General features: G+C 39.5%; 2 protein-coding genes across 2 annotated transcripts; both read right to left on the bottom strand.

Moving 5' to 3' along the window:
* Positions 1 to 4,719: 4,719 nt before the first annotated feature.
* On the bottom strand, positions 4,720 to 6,868 carry LOC135171998 (ribosome biogenesis protein BRX1 homolog). Its single transcript, XM_064138392.1, has 3 exons — positions 6,655 to 6,868; positions 5,921 to 6,197; positions 4,720 to 5,739 (listed from the first exon to the last, which is right to left on the bottom strand). The coding sequence occupies exons 1-3, from the start codon at positions 6,772 to 6,774 to the stop codon at positions 5,255 to 5,257; spliced, it is 882 nt and encodes a 293-aa protein (XP_063994462.1). The 5' UTR covers positions 6,775 to 6,868; the 3' UTR covers positions 4,720 to 5,254.
* Positions 6,869 to 17,094: 10,226 nt separating this feature from the next.
* LOC135171999 (ribosome biogenesis protein BRX1 homolog) lies at positions 17,095 to 19,243 on the bottom strand. Its single transcript, XM_064138393.1, has 3 exons — positions 19,030 to 19,243; positions 18,296 to 18,572; positions 17,095 to 18,114 (listed from the first exon to the last, which is right to left on the bottom strand). The coding sequence occupies exons 1-3, from the start codon at positions 19,147 to 19,149 to the stop codon at positions 17,630 to 17,632; spliced, it is 882 nt and encodes a 293-aa protein (XP_063994463.1). The 5' UTR covers positions 19,150 to 19,243; the 3' UTR covers positions 17,095 to 17,629.
* Between the last annotated feature and the right edge of the window lie 457 nt (positions 19,244 to 19,700).

The following is a 19,700-nucleotide window of genomic DNA, read 5'->3' as shown; positions in this document are numbered from 1 at the left end:
CCCTCCCCCCCGCCCCCCCTCCAAAGCAACACCTTTCTTCAAAAAGAGTTCAGCCCACATGAACTCAAACATGCTCTCTCCGCTACTAAAAACACCTCTTTTCCAGGCCTGGATAAAATCGACTATTTTCTTTTGTAAAAAATCCCTAACTCCTACAAAAACTGTCTTCTAGACATCTTCAACTCCCTCCTTAACTCCGGCCAATTTCCAGATTCTTGGACAAAATTGTTAGTATTCCTTCTCCCCAAAAATACCCCGGGCAAATTTCGTTCCATATCCCTTGCTTCCTGCACCGTGAAACTTCTCGGAAAATTAATAGCCAACCGCCTCATGTGGTGGCTAGAAACTGAACAAGTTCTGCCCAATAATCACTTCGGTTTCAGAAAACTCCGATCCTGCGCTGACAACCTCTCTATCTTAAGCACCGAAATCCTTACAGTTTTCGCATCCAACCAATTCACTGCATGTGTCTTCATCGACATAAAGGGAGCATTTGACAACGTCAACCCCCTCACTTTATACAATGACCTAGCCTGTATAGGAATACCCCAAAAATTAGCTGACTTCGTCTACTTCCTACTAGCTTTCCGCCAACTCTACTTCGTGACACAAGGTGAGCTCAACGGCCCCTACCCTATTTAACATTTATACTTCTTTCCTACCCCAACTTCACCAGTTCCAGGCTGAATCTATCGCCTTCGCCGACGACCTCGTAATCTTTTCTCGCAACTCCAACCTCTCCTCTTGTTTGGAATCTGTAGAAGAAGCAACCAATTCCATAGCCAATCATCAATCTGCCAGAAACCTTGAAATCTCCCCTGAAAAATCTCACCTAATCATCTTTTCTAAAAAACACTTCATCCCTTCCGACCACCACATCTCTATCAACGACACTCTCATTCAAGCCAAAGAAACCACCAAATTTCTTGGGGTCACCTTGGATTTCCGGTTCTCCTTCTCCCCTCACATCTCAGCCTTAACCAGTAAATGTACCAAAGTTATTTCACTCATCAAATCCCTCAGAAAAACCTGGTATCGGGCACACCCCAATAATCTCATCACCTTCTACAGAGGTCTAATTCGGAGCTCCATAGAATATGACAGTCACATTCTTCGGTACTCAAACTTCTCTCACTTCGACAAACTCAACAAGCTTCAATACAAAGCCCTCCGTTTTGCTATTGGTCTTAGAAATTCTACCCCCACGAACGTTATCCTTGCTGAAGCTGCTGAACCCCCTCTAAATCTACGTCATTTCCCAACTTTCGAATAGGTATATGGCTAAATGTTTCTCCCAATCACTCCATCCTGCTCTCGACATGCTCGCCTCCCTACACTCGATTCTTTCTAGGAAAAACTCCAACATCCATAACATAAAAACTGATTTCCCCATTTACCGCTCGTACACCAAACTCTTACAGCACAAGCACCGAATTCACTCCCACTCCCTAGCTAACCCTTACCAATTTCCGTTCTCTCTCATCAATTCCCCGCCTCTAATCAACACTTCCATTGGCCATTCTTTAAAGAATGCCAAAAACATAACTACCACCCTGTCTGATGAGTTATCTAAGAACAATTTTGACCTCCACACTCAAATTTACACTGATGGGTCGAAAACACGTGAGGGCTCCTATGTGGCCTTTGCAGTCGTTGTCCCCTCTAAAGATACCGTCATCAAACACAAGATAACTTCTTATGCCTCGATTTTTACAGCGAAAGCCCTAGCCTTATTAACTTCCCTCCAAACCATTGATTCCCTTAAAATCGAATGCTCCGTTATCCTCTCAGACTCCCTCAGCGTTCTGACAGCCCTATCCCATCTTTCAAACCAAAAATCTTCCTCTCACATAGTCTATGAAATCCTCAAACTCTACTCAAATCTCTCCCTCAATGGATACCACATCTCTCTCATCTGGATTCCCTCCCACGCGGGAATCCCAGGCAATGAATTAGCTGATCGTCACGCCAAAGAGGCCACTACCAACGGCATCTTTCATAACACCTGCATCCCCCACTCTGACTTCAGAGAATCTTTCTCGAGGAGCCTGAAAGCCAAAACCGCCAAACTCCTCAGAACCCAAAGCATCCGTAAAGGCTCCCTCTACTTTAAACACTTCTACAAAGGTTTTCACCCACCCCCCTGGTTCCACTCCTTAGGTATTGACAGACCCCAAATCTCCTCAATCTCTAGAATGAGATCCAACCATTTCAACCTCAACGACAGCCTCTTCCGCAAAAATATAGTCAACTCTCCACTCTGTAAATGTCACCTTCCCGAAACCCTATCACATATTTTCTGGTTCTGAACACACCCCCTTTGTGAAAGCCCTGAAAAAGTTAAAAATTTCCTCATTCAACATCCTAAAGCTCATCTCTCACCCAAGCACCAAAGTTGCCTTCCTCATTCACAACTACTTAAAATCTATCCACAAATCAGTCTAACCATTGTATCTGAAATGGGTAGAAAGAAATGCCATCGGTCTCTTCGAAGTAATCTTTCATCAGCAAAGACAATTCAGCAAATTAATCGCAGGGAGGTTAATCAGCATTGGGAAAGGTTACTCAGATGTGACTATTCTAAAGTGCCAATTGTTTACTCTATCAGTATTTTTAATAGTTCAATCATTGAGAGAGGTCGAAGACATTTAGATGAATCAATGGAGAAAACTTGTCTCCCAGAAAATTTGAGTTTATTAGTTTTTTACATCTCTTGGCAAAGTTTCTCATCCCTAAGATCTTGTGACAATGCTCTCCACGCTCATTGTACTGCTATTCTCATTAACCATTTGTTGAATTTCAAGTATGCAACGATCCTACATACACCACGAGACTATGGGAAAGTTATCTGGAAATTTTCTCGATTTATGGAAAAGATTCAGCGCCTCGAAGAGATGAAGACAACGCCAACAACACCACGTGCATCAGCGATACAGCAGTTTGTCGAGTGGTTGCAAAGTCATGGAGCGAAAATTGAAGGTGTCAGCATCACTGAATTTGCAGGCTTCGCAGGACCTTGGGATCAGAGCTGACAAAGATTATCATGCGAATGAACTGGTATGGGAGATTCCTAGAGAAGTCATTTTTAGTATTGAGACTGCTGCTCCAGAACTATCTTCCATCATGAATGACCAATTAATCAAAACATGCCACAAGTCGCCCTGGCTATTGCTCTCCTGGTAGAAAAGCACAAGGATAGTTCGAAGTGGAAACCTTATCAGGACATATACTTTTAGGAATACATTAAGATTAATTATTGTATTGTTACTGTAAACTAACTTTTATGAAACAAGTGGCAATGTATTTTGATCTCTCTTTAATCAGAAAATAGATTCTTTTTTATTCAGGGCCAGACGATGATAGAGTGAATTATTGCAATTATTTGTCTTCAATGGTTGTTTTCCATTCGCCTGAATAAGAAAGGACAATTTTTATTTGATCGATAATTAATTAAATTACGATTGAAGAATGATAAATTGTCAGCTTTTGTACTTCTTAGTTATTGTTATATTTTTCGTATCAATTGAGTGCAGCTATTTTTTATACAAAAAATTAATCATTTGAAAAATTAAAAAATTATTTCAGTTCAAATTACAATCGTTGAAATGTCACTGGAGTTGAAAAAAAATTGTCTATATGAAATATATTGAAAAAATTTAGAGTTCTCACTGGTATTTAGACGATTGTAAAAATTAGTATAAAAAATGTTGATGATAAAAAAAACATCTTCCATCTTTCATTGTAATTCGACGATAATCGATGGCAGAAGTACATGAAAATGAAAATGTGAATGAGCACCGAGACGAATATTATTAACAGTAATGGGTAATGATTTAAAAAAATAAGTGAATTACATTTATAAGAAAAAAAAGTTTATGAAAATATATATTTATCTATGTCTTCTGTGAAGATAGAAAATAGTACTCTCTCACTCTATATTGATGATATCGAAATTGAATTAAAAAACTGGACAGAGATGCAAATAAAAGTGTAATTTAGAGTCGAAAGAAAAAGAAATATTTTGAAAAATCACAATCTCGAATTGTATACATGAGACGATCTAATAGTGCAGTCAGACTTTATTGAAAAGGAATAAGAAACTATGTAAATAATGATGTTTAACGACCATGAAACATTGTTCAAGTTCCAATTCACCTTTTTTTTCTATCATAAGAAACTTTGGTTTTTGATTATCTCAACGTGGAAAAGAAAGTAATACATTTGTGTTTCCTTTTTTTAAGAAGCATCCAACGATAGTAAACCACTTGCGTTAATTTTTTTTTTTTTTTTAGGCTTACCTGAGTGTATTTTTTATTATATATTTTGTGAGAGTGTAATGCCATTTCGATAAAAGGAAACTGGGCAGAAGTTGTCCCTGGAGTAATTAACAAATTGGCTGAAACTAAATACACCGAAAAATTTAAAAATTTCAATTTCATTCACTTCATATTTTTCCTCATATCCTGGAACTGCCATATCAAAGAATTGAGCTTGATCATAAAGTATTAATGAAAAAGCAAAAGTTTTAATGAAACGGAGAAACTTAAATTCAAACAGAATATTGACGGAAAATTCGTGAATAACAAAAAAATCTACCTGTATATTATATCATCGTAAATGAAACGAAGCGAGGATCAAAGTAATTGATTTAATGAGTAAATGAAAATAATTGAAGTGACGGAGAGGTAATGAGAATGGAGCAAAATGATATATCATTAATTTAGAGGTTTAAAAGTATAATAGAATTCAGTATATGTACAGTATTTGTAAAACATGTTTATAATTTGTATGGAAAAATAAATAATTGATATAAAATCATCCTTGTATTGTAATTTTCATTACAATGCAGAAGGAAATCACCCGTCCGCTATCTATATATGAAACTTTCTGTCGCCGCCGGCCGCCAGAATCGACGGTGGCGCCTCCCACCGCCGGGATCATTACTAATATTGACGTGAACTTCTACTAAGTCGATTCCTCGTTGACCGAAACCGTCGACAAGTACCTCGGGACGCCATGCGTGACGCTGTGTGCCGTTGGCTACTCATTAATGACAATTAACTATGTCATTTAGACAGGTCGTTTGACAGTCGTTAGTCGGTGATTGTCAGACTACTTTTATCGTTTGTGATTGTCAGACTCCAACAAACGAATCCTACACCCAAAAATTGAAAAAAACTATTTGGGGACATAAAAATGGCGTTGAGTGGCGCGTCCGGGGATTGCCCCGGAGTGGGGCCTTCACCAATGGTTCTCATTTAAATATGTCATCCAATGGATTAAACGCATACGAGACCTCAGGCTTGTGCGCCTTCTGTGCCGTCTTCTGCTCGAGTCTATTTATATACTTTCCACCAGCTTTCTTATTGACGGCTTGACGATACTTCGCTGGAGAGATGTAAAAGTAGTTGTCCCAGAGGGTTTCTCCCCCGAAACTCCCGGCGAATATTTTCACTGGATTTAAAATAAATCTGGGACCTATTTCTGCTAATCCTCCATCTTCAGTCAGGATCTGGTAGTTTCTGAAGTATATCCTGTTGTCCAGGACGCTGAATGTGTAGATGTGGTCGAAGAAGGGCTTGCTTTTGGGGTGGTGGTTGGGCACACCAAATATCTGGGTGAACAACTCTCGCAGGAGGGCGTAGTGAGGATTTTTTGAAAAGTTCTCATCGAAGGAGAGAATTGGACGTGATCCCTTTAGGCAATTGCCTGTCACTTTCATTTCTCCCATTGTGTAAACTGTGAAAATTGATAGTTTAAATAAATTTGAACGTTTCAAAAAGTTAATGAATTAAAATGAGAAAATGAAAAAAAAAAAAGCAAAAAATCAAAACCTCATTGGAAAATAGAAATTCAAAGATTAGGACAGAAGTAGGAAATAAATTTGAAAAGACAATATGGAATTGCCAGATTAACTTACTATTCTCAACCAAAAATTTGGCAGAGGGACCACTTTTGACATTTGAAAACCACATGTAGAGATCTCTCTTCCTCCTCCCTTCGAATAAAACCGCCTTGTTACAATTTTTGGCTTCGCAAATCTCGTTCACCACCTGGAGGTTCTTCTGCCTTTCCATTTTAGCTTCTGTTCGATGATGAGGCATGAGTGACTTCAAATCCTCCATCAAGTGACGGTCTCGATGATTTATCCCTCTGGACGCGAAGACCAAGACCCTTTGTCGGTTCGTCCATTTTTCCTGGAAGTAAAGAGGTGGATGAAACAGAGTGACCTTAGTTCGCTCAGCGTTATCTGCTGAATGAACCACGGAATTTGAATACATCAGATCTCAGTTTTGAGTTTTTGAAATAAAAAAATTTGTTTTCATTTCAATGATATTTTCATTCCACTGGTGTCGAGTTATAAACGATTGACAATTATCCGTTTCTCTTGCTGTATCTATCAGGAGTATGGAAGAAAGTCAACAGTTTGGATTTTATATCAGGACAACGCACTTGCATCATAAGCTCTACAATAAATTGTATGATTACATAGAAATCCTATACACTCGTCTGTTGTTTTTGTTGCATTATTAATGAATGTTCCATCGATCTCTCAAGAGATGAATTTAGATCGAACAAAAAAACTCAATTCCAATCTTTTCTTCTTCTGAATAATATTCCAATAATGACATCGAAATGACATGAACAACCAACCCTTTTAACTGGTGGCTCATCTGACGACCTCTTAGCAGGAAGGACTTCTCCCTCGTCCTTAGGTATTCCTTGCTTCACATTTTCCATTTCCCTTTTCCGTTTCAGTGACTTGTTTGTCATTTTTCAATGAAAAAAAATACTCAACACTTCTAACACAATACGATTGATGTTCTGCACGTGGAGGACTTAGGATTTAGGTTAGGTTTAGGTGAACGCCTGGCGGGGAGAAAATGGCGACATGCAGACCCTAGGGTCCCCACAGTGTTAGAGAAAAATGGAGGCGGGAAAGAATAAAACTAGAGTATGAAATTAACAAATTCTTTCTTACCTTTTAATCAAGATCTAAAATACAATATTTGAAAAAACGATGACTAGCACGCATTCGTAAATCCCTTTGTCATCTTACAAAAGTACTAAATCAATACAATATTTTGTTTTTCTATTCAATATTGTAAACGCTAAGCACCGTACGAATGTAAATAGCAATTTCATTTCGTCGTTTTTTTTTTAAGGGAATAAATGTAACAATTGTGATGGCTATTTCGTTGATTTTTATGCTTATTATTTCCAAACGGTTTCTTCAAATTCAGTCGATGAATTATTACATTTAAAACTGAAGATTCAACAAATACTGAAATTTAACATAAAGGAAAATTTTCCAGTTGGCTTTGTATGCTTTTTTTTCAATTCATTATTCACGATAAATAAGTAATTCAATAGGTTAATTGATCCAATGATGATCTACATTGGATCATACTGGAGGAAGACGAATGCAATATGGCGGAACACGCTGAGGTGCCAAAAATTCTAGGAGATCTCTTGCAAAGAGGATAGACCAAAGTAGTGGCTCAGTTCTGGGGGTTTAACTGACGCCAGTTTCTCCACGTTACCGACACGATTTCACCCCCGAGCAGCCCCCTGACACTCAGCCAAACTACTGTCCCCGCTAATGAAGCCATCGAGGTGGCGCTACACGACTTAACGGTAGGCCGCGCCATTACAGCATCGTTCAAACAGCGATGTTGTTTCTCGGAGTCATTCACGATAATTATGGGCAAGACAATAATGGCAAGATATTATTTTGTGTATAATAATTTATTGATAAATACATCGTTGAATTGTCATGTTTTTGATAGTTTCGCCATTTTGTTCTTTTCTTGAACAAAAAAGGCCGAGGCCGAGGGGTCTGTCCCTCGGGTGGTTTGTCCTTTTGAATTGACTCTAGATTGATACTATTAATAGAGATCGGGTTCAAGGTAGGTTGATGAGGTTTGTCAGGATGTTCTTGGTGATTTCCTGCGTCGGTGGAGGCTGAACACCCGCCTGAGTCCGGAGCCCACTTCTTGGAGCATGTTTCCACGGCTCGCAGGTCGAATCGTTCAGTGGCTCCACGTTTCACTCCCCTGCCCAGTTCCTGAAGCGGTGACCCGGAGGAATTCACCGTTAGCGAACAGGAGGATGGAACAGAGCGATCTCGCTGGAGTGAAGTCGATGTATCTTCTTCATTTTTTCCCTGCTGATTGGCTGTCGTCGTCATTGTCGATATGAAGGATGAGTGATTTTATATTATGTGTTTTCAAGGGTTTGTCCACGATCTCATTACAACTAGGTACAATGATCCCGCGCACCAGGAATAAAGTACCGACTGATTTTTCAATATTATGAAAGTCCTGTTCTCCACTTGAAAGCTCATCCTCATTGAGTTTTGGAAGGGGTGACTCACCTGCGCAGGTGAGCATCCCTTTCAAATCCCTGGGATAAGAGGTTTCAGACTCTACATTTTCCGTCCAATAGGTGTGGGTTTCAGGTAAGGTATATTTGTCAAGAGGGTTGCGGGACAGGGCATCGGCATTGGAATTTATTTTTCCAGGCTTGTAAATGGTGGTATGGTCGTATTCATTCAAGCGAATTTTCCAGCGCATTAATTTAGATGTAGGGTCCTTGGTGTTGTGGAGCCAAACCAGTGGGCGATGGTCCGTGATAAGGGTAAATTGGTGGCCATATAGATAGGGTGGAAAATGTTCTACTGCGAAAATGATAGCCAAAAGCTCCTTTTCAGTGGTAGAGTACCTCGTTTCCGTCTCACTCAAAGTCCTGGACGCGTAGGCAATTGGAAGGTCTTTACCTACAGGACCTTGACTGAGTACAGCCCCTATCGTGTAATTTGAGACATCAGTTGTAACGAGAAATGGTTCTGTGAATTTCGGGTATTGAAGTAGGGGTACAGAGCAAAGGATGTCGCATAGTTTTTGAAAAACATCTTTTGCTGAATTATCCCAGACAAAAGCGTTTTGTTTTTTCAACAGGCGGGTGAGTGGTTTGGCGATTCGAGCCATATCTTTACTGAAACGCCTGTAATAACCGACGAGGCCAAGCAATTGTTTTATGTTTTTCCTAGTTTTGGGGATGGGGAAATTTTTAATAGCTTTTATTTTTCCCGGATCAGGTTTTACACCTTGGTCTGTGATTTGATGACCTAAGTAAATTAATTCTTTTCGAAGGAAATGGCATTTTTCAGGTTGAAGAGTTAAACCTGCGTCTCGAAGACATGCCATTAGCGATTTCAATTTACGAGCGTGTTCTTCCAAGGAAGTCGCATAGACAACGATATCGTCCATGTAGACAAAAAGCTCAATTTCTTGAAGCCCTCATAGCACCATGTCCATCATGCACTGGAATGTAGCTGGAGCGGTTTTGAGTCCAAAAGGCATTTTATTAAATTCGAAGAATCCAAAGGGGGTTGAGAAAGCCGTTTTATGCCGCGATTTGACATCCATAGGGATTTGATGAAATCCCGAGGCCAAGTCTAGTGTACTGAAATATTTTGCTGAGCCTAATTGATCTAGAATATCTGTGATGTTGGAAAGGGGGTACGCATCACTAATTGTTTTCTCCTTTAGTGCTCTATAGTCAATGAGCATTCGCCATCGTGGTTTACCGAAAGCATTGGCTTTCTTGGGAACTACCCAAACAGGTGAATTGTAAGGGGATGTTGATGGGGATACGACATTATTTTCTGATAAGCTATCTACTTGTTTCCTGATTTCCTCTCTATGCATAGAGAGGAAGCGGAATGGTTTTGTATTGACCGGGATTTCATCAGTGGTGAACAATGTATGTTTTGCATAGTTTCTCGAGCCTAATTTCTCACCTGGCAAGTAGAACTGATAACGAAATTGAAAGTTAACTTTGAGGACACTTGTTTTTTCCTCCTCATCTAGATTTGACAATTCTAGTGATTTTACCAATTTGGAAATTCTGTTGGCAGTATTTTTGGACTGTATCACATGTGTATATCACACGTGAGTGTCTTTTGAGGCAGGTGGTGCAGTCTCAAAGTTTTCTAATTTTGCAGCGGGTATAGTGAGAGCGGCGTGATTAGTGGTGCAGTTGATTACATAGGATTTTGCTATTCCTACGTTTTGTTCTACTAAAACTTCGGCTAAAAAGACTCTCGGCCCGGAGTTTATCCTCGGCATAGATCCTGATTGCATTTGTAAGTTTTCGATCGGAATATTGACCAATAGTTTTGTTCGAGGTGGTAATTCTAGGGAGACGTGAGGCTTTGATTTCAAAGGTTTACTCTCGAGAAAAAATTCTTTATCACCAAAGCTAAGAATGTTAGGATAGTTTTTTCTGAGAAATATCGCGGCTTCTTGTTCTTCCAAAAACTCAATTCCGAGAATTCCATCTTGTATTATGGGAAATTTATTGTTAATTACTTGAAATTTAATTTCAAGGCCTTCTATTGGAATTACGATTTGTTCTTCAGTAGTGAGAATACCTGAGCCGATCCCTATTACTTCGTATTTAATATTAGAATCGATAATGGCTTTTGAGTTCACCACTTCCCTCTTGTTTAAATTTAATTGTGATCCGATATCAATTAGAAAATTTGAGGAATTTCTAACGAATTTGATATCATTTAGTGAGATTGAAGGGAGTTTTTTTAATTCCGTCGGCTTTAGTGTACTCGTGGTGCCCCGTTTCCGCTGGGGTGAAATCACGTGGGTAACGTGGAGTGCCTGGCGTCACTCAAATCCCCAGAACGGAGCCTCTACTTTAGTCTATCCTCTTTGGATGAGATGAAGCTACCAGTTACTAAAAGTAGAAATACATTACAGTGCTACAACGAGTGTTCCTTGATAATTTTAATTCAGATTTTATCGCTTATCGCTCCTTATTTCTCCAAATGGTGCTAACTATTCCAACCTTCCTCCTCCTACAGAAATGAGATATCCTCCCCATCAACCCTCTTTCGACCTTTCTCAGGTCCTTGACCAAATTAGAAGCTTCCTCGATCTCTTCCTCCATAAACTCGCTGCTTTAGTTGAAAGTTTTGGCCGCACCAACAAAGTCGCCCACATCTCTAACCTATATCAACCGTTCTCGCAGACCACCCCCACTTCAAACCTCCCTTCCTCTTCCCTGTCCGCCCCGGCGAACTTTACAACCTCAACTAATTCTGCCTGCCCTGGACTCAAAATCTTGCAATGGAATGCCCGCAGTCTTAGACCAAAGCTAGGTGACCTCCAAAATATTGCCTTCAACTATGATGTCATTATCCTTTCTGAAACCTGGCTCAAACCCTCTCATCCTCACACCGCCCTCCGCGGCTTTTATCTCTACAGAGATGACCTTCTAAACCAACAGGGGGGTGGCATTGCCATCGCGATCAAAGAATCTATACGCTTCACCCGAATTCCTAACCTTAACCTCATCTCCCCAAACCTCCACGTCATTGGCATTAATATCTCCTCCAAAGATGGACCCCTAGCTATCTTCTCTCTTTACAAAAACCCCCACGCCAGAGTTCACTCCTCAAAATGGTCTCAACTTTTCTCCAAATCCGCCAATGCCCACGCTTCCATCATAGCTAGGGACTTCAACTCCCACTCAGAGGCTTGGGGTAGCTCCCATTCCTGTCCCCCTGGCTCTGAACTCCTAGAAGCTCTTGCGAACTCCAATCTCTTACCCGTGAACGATGGCTCTCTCACCCGAATCACTCCCCCCAACTCGCCCCCCTCATGCCTTGACCTCACTCTATCATCCCCCAATATAGCTCTCCAATCTTCTTGGCATGTTCTTAAAGACCACATGGGTAGCGACCACTACCCCATTGCCACTCTTCTGAACGTTCCTCCCGACAAATTCAAACGTTTTTCCTACAAAATCAACCACTCCAAGGTAGATTAGGATGCCTTCCAAGACTACCGTGAAGCTAATGAAAACCTCATTAACAATACTCCAAATTCCATGTCCCCCAACTCAAATACGAATCCTTAATTGACGTCATTATGTTAGCAATCCAAGTCTCGTCTCCAAAACCCAAGGACTCGTCTAAATACTTCAACAAAAGTAACCGCAGATCCTCTCCCCCAGCTCCCTGGTGGAACGAAAACTGCTCACATGCCGTCACCCTCAGAAGGAAGGACACATCCCTTTTCAGAAAAGCCATTTGTCTAGACCACTACATTGCGATGAAAAACCAATCTGCCCTTACCAAACTCACCCTCAGAAAAGAAAAATTAAAAGGCTGGTCCACATTTTGTGAATCCCTAAGTAGAGACACCCCCATTAACCTAGTCTGGCAAAAAATCAAGTAGTTCAAAAACCGCAAGGCATACACCTCCACAAATTTTCCTCATCAAGACAATGAATCTGCCGATCAAATGCGGCATTTCATCTTCGACTTCTGTCCCAAACTCCCGCCCAACTACATCCCCCCCCCCGCCCCCCTTCCAAAGCAACACCTTTCTTCAAAAAGAGTTCAGCCCACATGAACTCAAACATGCTCTCTCCGCTACTAAAAACACCTCTTTTCCAGGCCTGGATAAAATCGACTAGTTTCTTTTGTAAAAAATCCCTAACTCCTACAAAAACTGTCTTCTAGACATCTTCAACTCCCTCCTTAACTCCGGCCAATTTCCAGATTCTTGGACAAAATTGTTAGTATTCCTTCTCCCCAAAAATACCCCGGGCAAATTTCGTTCCATATCCCTTGCTTCCTGCACCGTGAAACTTCTCGGAAAATTAATAGCCAACCGCCTCATGTGGTGGCTAGAAACTGAACAAGTTCTGCCCAATAATCACTTCGGTTTCAGAAAACTCCGATCCTGCGCTGACAACCTCTCTATCTTAAGCACCGAAATCCTTACAGTTTTCGCATCCAACCAATTCACTGCATGTGTCTTCATCGACATAAAGGGAGCATTTGACAACGTCAACCCCCTCACTTTATACAATGACCTAGCCTGTATAGGAATACCCCAAAAATTAGCTGACTTCGTCTACTTCCTACTAGCTTTCCGCCAACTCTACTTCGTGACACAAGGTGAGCTCAACGGCCCCTACCCTATTTAACATTTATACTTCTTTCCTACCCCAACTTCACCAGTTCCAGGCTGAATCTATCGCCTTCGCCGACGACCTCGTAATCTTTTCTCGCAACTCCAACCTCTCCTCTTGTTTGGAATCTGTAGAAGAAGCAACCAATTCCATAGCCAATCATCAATCTGCCAGAAACCTTGAAATCTCCCCTGAAAAATCTCACCTAATCATCTTTTCTAAAAAACACTTCATCCCTTCCGACCACCACATCTCTATCAACGACACTCTCATTCAAGCCAAAGAAACCACCAAATTTCTTGGGGTCACCTTGGATTTCCGGTTCTCCTTCTCCCCTCACATCTCAGCCTTAACCAGTAAATGTACCAAAGTTATTTCACTCATCAAATCCCTCAGAAAAACCTGGTATCGGGCACACCCCAATAATCTCATCACCTTCTACAGAGGTCTAATTCGGAGCTCCATAGAATATGACAGTCACATTCTTCGGTACTCAAACTTCTCTCACTTCGACAAACTCAACAAGCTTCAATACAAAGCCCTCCGTTTTGCTATTGGTCTTAGAAATTCTACCCCCACGAACGTTATCCTTGCTGAAGCTGCTGAACCCCCTCTAAATCTACGTCATTTCCCAACTTTCGAATAGGTATATGGCTAAATGTTTCTCCCAATCACTCCATCCTGCTCTCGACATGCTCGCCTCCCTACACTCGATTCTTTCTAGGAAAAACTCCAACATCCATAACATAAAAACTGATTTCCCCATTTACCGCTCGTACACCAAACTCTTACAGCACAAGCACCGAATTCACTCCCACTCCCTAGCTAACCCTTACCAATTTCCGTTCTCTCTCATCAATTCCCCGCCTCTAATCAACACTTCCATTGGCCATTCTTTAAAGAATGCCAAAAACATAACTACCACCCTGTCTGATGAGTTATCTAAGAACAATTTTGACCTCCACACTCAAATTTACACTGATGGGTCGAAAACACGTGAGGGCTCCTATGTGGCCTTTGCAGTCGTTGTCCCCTCTAAAGATACCGTCATCAAACACAAGATAACTTCTTATGCCTCGATTTTTACAGCGAAAGCCCTAGCCTTATTAACTTCCCTCCAAACCATTGATTCCCTTAAAATCGAATGCTCCGTTATCCTCTCAGACTCCCTCAGCGTTCTGACAGCCCTATCCCATCTTTCAAACCAAAAATCTTCCTCTCACATAGTCTATGAAATCCTCAAACTCTACTCAAATCTCTCCCTCAATGGATACCACATCTCTCTCATCTGGATTCCCTCCCACGCGGGAATCCCAGGCAATGAATTAGCTGATCGTCACGCCAAAGAGGCCACTACCAACGGCATCTTTCATAACACCTGCATCCCCCACTCTGACTTCAGAGAATCTTTCTCGAGGAGCCTGAAAGCCAAAACCGCCAAACTCCTCAGAACCCAAAGCATCCGTAAAGGCTCCCTCTACTTTAAACACTTCTACAAAGGTTTTCACCCACCCCCCTGGTTCCACTCCTTAGGTATTGACAGACCCCAAATCTCCTCAATCTCTAGAATGAGATCCAACCATTTCAACCTCAACGACAGCCTCTTCCGCAAAAATATAGTCAACTCTCCACTCTGTAAATGTCACCTTCCCGAAACCCTATCACATATTTTCTGGTTCTGAACACACCCCCTTTGTGAAAGCCCTGAAAAAGTTAAAAATTTCCTCATTCAACATCCTAAAGCTCATCTCTCACCCAAGCACCAAAGTTGCCTTCCTCATTCACAACTACTTAAAATCTATCCACAAATCAGTCTAACCATTGTATCTGAAATGGGTAGAAAGAAATGCCATCGGTCTCTTCGAAGTAATCTTTCATCAGCAAAGACAATTCAGCAAATTAATCGCAGGGAGGTTAATCAGCATTGGGAAAGGTTACTCAGATGTGACTATTCTAAAGTGCCAATTGTTTACTCTATCAGTATTTTTAATAGTTCAATCATTGAGAGAGGTCGAAGACATTTAGATGAATCAATGGAGAAAACTTGTCTCCCAGAAAATTTGAGTTTATTAGTTTTTTACATCTCTTGGCAAAGTTTCTCATCCCTAAGATCTTGTGACAATGCTCTCCACGCTCATTGTACTGCTATTCTCATTAACCATTTGTTGAATTTCAAGTATGCAACGATCCTACATACACCACGAGACTATGGGAAAGTTATCTGGAAATTTTCTCGATTTATGGAAAAGATTCAGCGCCTCGAAGAGATGAAGACAACGCCAACAACACCACGTGCATCAGCGATACAGCAGTTTGTCGAGTGGTTGCAAAGTCATGGAGCGAAAATTGAAGGTGTCAGCATCACTGAATTTGCAGGCTTCGCAGGACCTTGGGATCAGAGCTGACAAAGATTATCATGCGAATGAACTGGTATGGGAGATTCCTAGAGAAGTCATTTTTAGTATTGAGACTGCTGCTCCAGAACTATCTTCCATCATGAATGACCAATTAATCAAAACATGCCACAAGTCGCCCTGGCTATTGCTCTCCTGGTAGAAAAGCACAAGGATAGTTCGAAGTGGAAACCTTATCAGGACATATACTTTTAGGAATACATTAAGATTAATTATTGTATTGTTACTGTAAACTAACTTTTATGAAACAAGTGGCAATGTATTTTGATCTCTCTTTAATCAGAAAATAGATTCTTTTTTATTCAGGGCCAGACGATGATAGAGTGAATTATTGCAATTATTTGTCTTCAATGGTTGTTTTCCATTCGCCTGAATAAGAAAGGACAATTTTTATTTGATCGATAATTAATTAAATTACGATTGAAGAATGATAAATTGTCAGCTTTTGTACTTCTTAGTTATTGTTATATTTTTCGTATCAATTGAGTGCAGCTATTTTTTATACAAAAAATTAATCATTTGAAAAATTAAAAAATTATTTCAGTTCAAACTACAATCGTTGAAATGTCACTGGAGTTGAAAAAAAATTGTCTATATGAAATATATTGAAAAAATTTAGAGTTCTCACTGGTATTTAGACGATTGTAAAAATTAGTATAAAAAATGTTGATGATAAAAAAAACATCTTCCATCTTTCATTGTAATTCGACGATAATCGATGGCAGAAGTACATGAAAATGAAAATGTGAATGAGCACCGAGACGAATATTATTAACAGTAATGGGTAATGATTTAAAAAAATAAGTGAATTACATTTATAAGAAAAAAAAGTTTATGAAAATATATATTTATCTATGTCTTCTGTGAAGATAGAAAATAGTACTCTCTCACTCTATATTGATGATATCGAAATTGAATTAAAAAACTGGACAGAGATGCAAATAAAAGTGTAATTTAGAGTCGAAAGAAAAAGAAATATTTTGAAAAATCACAATCTCGAATTGTATACATGAGACGATCTAATAGTGCAGTCAGACTTTATTGAAAAGGAATAAGAAACTATGTAAATAATGATGTTTAACGACCATGAAACATTGTTCAAGTTCCAATTCACCTTTTTTTTCTATCATAAGAAACTTTGGTTTTTGATTATCTCAACGTGGAAAAGAAAGTAATACATTTGTGTTTCCTTTTTTTAAGAAGCATCCAACGATAGTAAACCACTTGCGTTAATTTTTTTTTTTTTTTTAGGCTTACCTGAGTGTATTTTTTATTATATATTTTGTGAGAGTGTAATGCCATTTCGATAAAAGGAAACTGGGCAGAAGTTGTCCCTGGAGTAATTAACAAATTGGCTGAAACTAAATACACCGAAAAATTTAAAAATTTCAATTTCATTCACTTCATATTTTTCCTCATATCCTGGAACTGCCATATCAAAGAATTGAGCTTGATCATAAAGTATTAATGAAAAAGCAAAAGTTTTAATGAAACGGAGAAACTTAAATTCAAACAGAATATTGACGGAAAATTCGTGAATAACAAAAAAATCTACCTGTATATTATATCATCGTAAATGAAACGAAGCGAGGATCAAAGTAATTGATTTAATGAGTAAATGAAAATAATTGAAGTGACGGAGAGGTAATGAGAATGGAGCAAAATGATATATCATTAATTTAGAGGTTTAAAAGTATAATAGAATTCAGTATATGTACAGTATTTGTAAAACATGTTTATAATTTGTATGGAAAAATAAATAATTGATATAAAATCATCCTTGTATTGTAATTTTCATTACAATGCAGAAGGAAATCACCCGTCCGCTATCTATATATGAAACTTTCTGTCGCCGCCGGCCGCCAGAATCGACGGTGGCGCCTCCCACCGCCGGGATCATTACTAATATTGACGTGAACTTCTACTAAGTCGATTCCTCGTTGACCGAAACCGTCGACAAGTACCTCGGGACGCCATGCGTGACGCTGTGTGCCGTTGGCTACTCATTAATGACAATTAACTATGTCATTTAGACAGGTCGTTTGACAGTCGTTAGTCGGTGATTGTCAGACTACTTTTATCGTTTGTGATTGTCAGACTCCAACAAACGAATCCTACACCCAAAAATTGAAAAAAACTATTTGGGGACATAAAAATGGCGTTGAGTGGCGCGTCCGGGGATTGCCCCGGAGTGGGGCCTTCACCAATGGTTCTCATTTAAATATGTCATCCAATGGATTAAACGCATACGAGACCTCAGGCTTGTGCGCCTTCTGTGCCGTCTTCTGCTCGAGTCTATTTATATACTTTCCACCAGCTTTCTTATTGACGGCTTGACGATACTTCGCTGGAGAGATGTAAAAGTAGTTGTCCCAGAGGGTTTCTCCCCCGAAACTCCCGGCGAATATTTTCACTGGATTTAAAATAAATCTGGGACCTATTTCTGCTAATCCTCCATCTTCAGTCAGGATCTGGTAGTTTCTGAAGTATATCCTGTTGTCCAGGACGCTGAATGTGTAGATGTGGTCGAAGAAGGGCTTGCTTTTGGGGTGGTGGTTGGGCACACCAAATATCTGGGTGAACAACTCTCGCAGGAGGGCGTAGTGAGGATTTTTTGAAAAGTTCTCATCGAAGGAGAGAATTGGACGTGATCCCTTTAGGCAATTGCCTGTCACTTTCATTTCTCCCATTGTGTAAACTGTGAAAATTGATAGTTTAAATAAATTTGAACGTTTCAAAAAGTTAATGAATTAAAATGAGAAAATGAAAAAAAAAAAAGCAAAAAATCAAAACCTCATTGGAAAATAGAAATTCAAAGATTAGGACAGAAGTAGGAAATAAATTTGAAAAGACAATATGGAATTGCCAGATTAACTTACTATTCTCAACCAAAAATTTGGCAGAGGGACCACTTTTGACATTTGAAAACCACATGTAGAGATCTCTCTTCCTCCTCCCTTCGAATAAAACCGCCTTGTTACAATTTTTGGCTTCGCAAATCTCGTTCACCACCTGGAGGTTCTTCTGCCTTTCCATTTTAGCTTCTGTTCGATGATGAGGCATGAGTGACTTCAAATCCTCCATCAAGTGACGGTCTCGATGATTTATCCCTCTGGACGCGAAGACCAAGACCCTTTGTCGGTTCGTCCATTTTTCCTGGAAGTAAAGAGGTGGATGAAACAGAGTGACCTTAGTTCGCTCAGCGTTATCTGCTGAATGAACCACGGAATTTGAATACATCAGATCTCAGTTTTGAGTTTTTGAAATAAAAAAATTTGTTTTCATTTCAATGATATTTTCATTCCACTGGTGTCGAGTTATAAACGATTGACAATTATCCGTTTCTCTTGCTGTATCTATCAGGAGTATGGAAGAAAGTCAACAGTTTGGATTTTATATCAGGACAACGCACTTGCATCATAAGCTCTACAATAAATTGTATGATTACATAGAAATCCTATACACTCGTCTGTTGTTTTTGTTGCATTATTAATGAATGTTCCATCGATCTCTCAAGAGATGAATTTAGATCGAACAAAAAAACTCAATTCCAATCTTTTCTTCTTCTGAATAATATTCCAATAATGACATCGAAATGACATGAACAACCAACCCTTTTAACTGGTGGCTCATCTGACGACCTCTTAGCAGGAAGGACTTCTCCCTCGTCCTTAGGTATTCCTTGCTTCACATTTTCCATTTCCCTTTTCCGTTTCAGTGACTTGTTTGTCATTTTTCAATGAAAAAAAATACTCAACACTTCTAACACAATACGATTGATGTTCTGCACGTGGAGGACTTAGGATTTAGGTTAGGTTTAGGTGAACGCCTGGCGGGGAGAAAATGGCGACATGCAGACCCTAGGGTCCCCACAGTGTTAGAGAAAAATGGAGGCGGGAAAGAATAAAACTAGAGTATGAAATTAACAAATTCTTTCTTACCTTTTAATCAAGATCTAAAATACAATATTTGAAAAAACGATGACTAGCACGCATTCGTAAATCCCTTTGTCATCTTACAAAAGTACTAAATCAATACAATATTTTGTTTTTCTATTCAATATTGTAAACGCTAAGCACCGTACGAATGTAAATAGCAATTTCATTTCGTCGTTTTTTTTTTAAGGGAATAAATGTAACAATTGTGATGGCTATTTCGTTGATTTTTATGCTTATTATTTCCAAACGGTTTCTTCAAATTCAGTCGATGAATTATTACATTTAAAACTGAAGATTCAACAAATACTGAAATTTAACATAAAGGAAAATTTTCCAGTTGGCTTTG

Source organism: Diachasmimorpha longicaudata, unplaced genomic scaffold (assembly GCF_034640455.1).
Source record: "Diachasmimorpha longicaudata isolate KC_UGA_2023 unplaced genomic scaffold, iyDiaLong2 ctg00000134.1, whole genome shotgun sequence".
NCBI lineage: Eukaryota > Metazoa > Arthropoda > Insecta > Hymenoptera > Braconidae > Diachasmimorpha > Diachasmimorpha longicaudata.
Note: the sequence above shows the minus strand (reverse complement) of the source record. Positions and strands in the feature narration are given on the sequence as shown.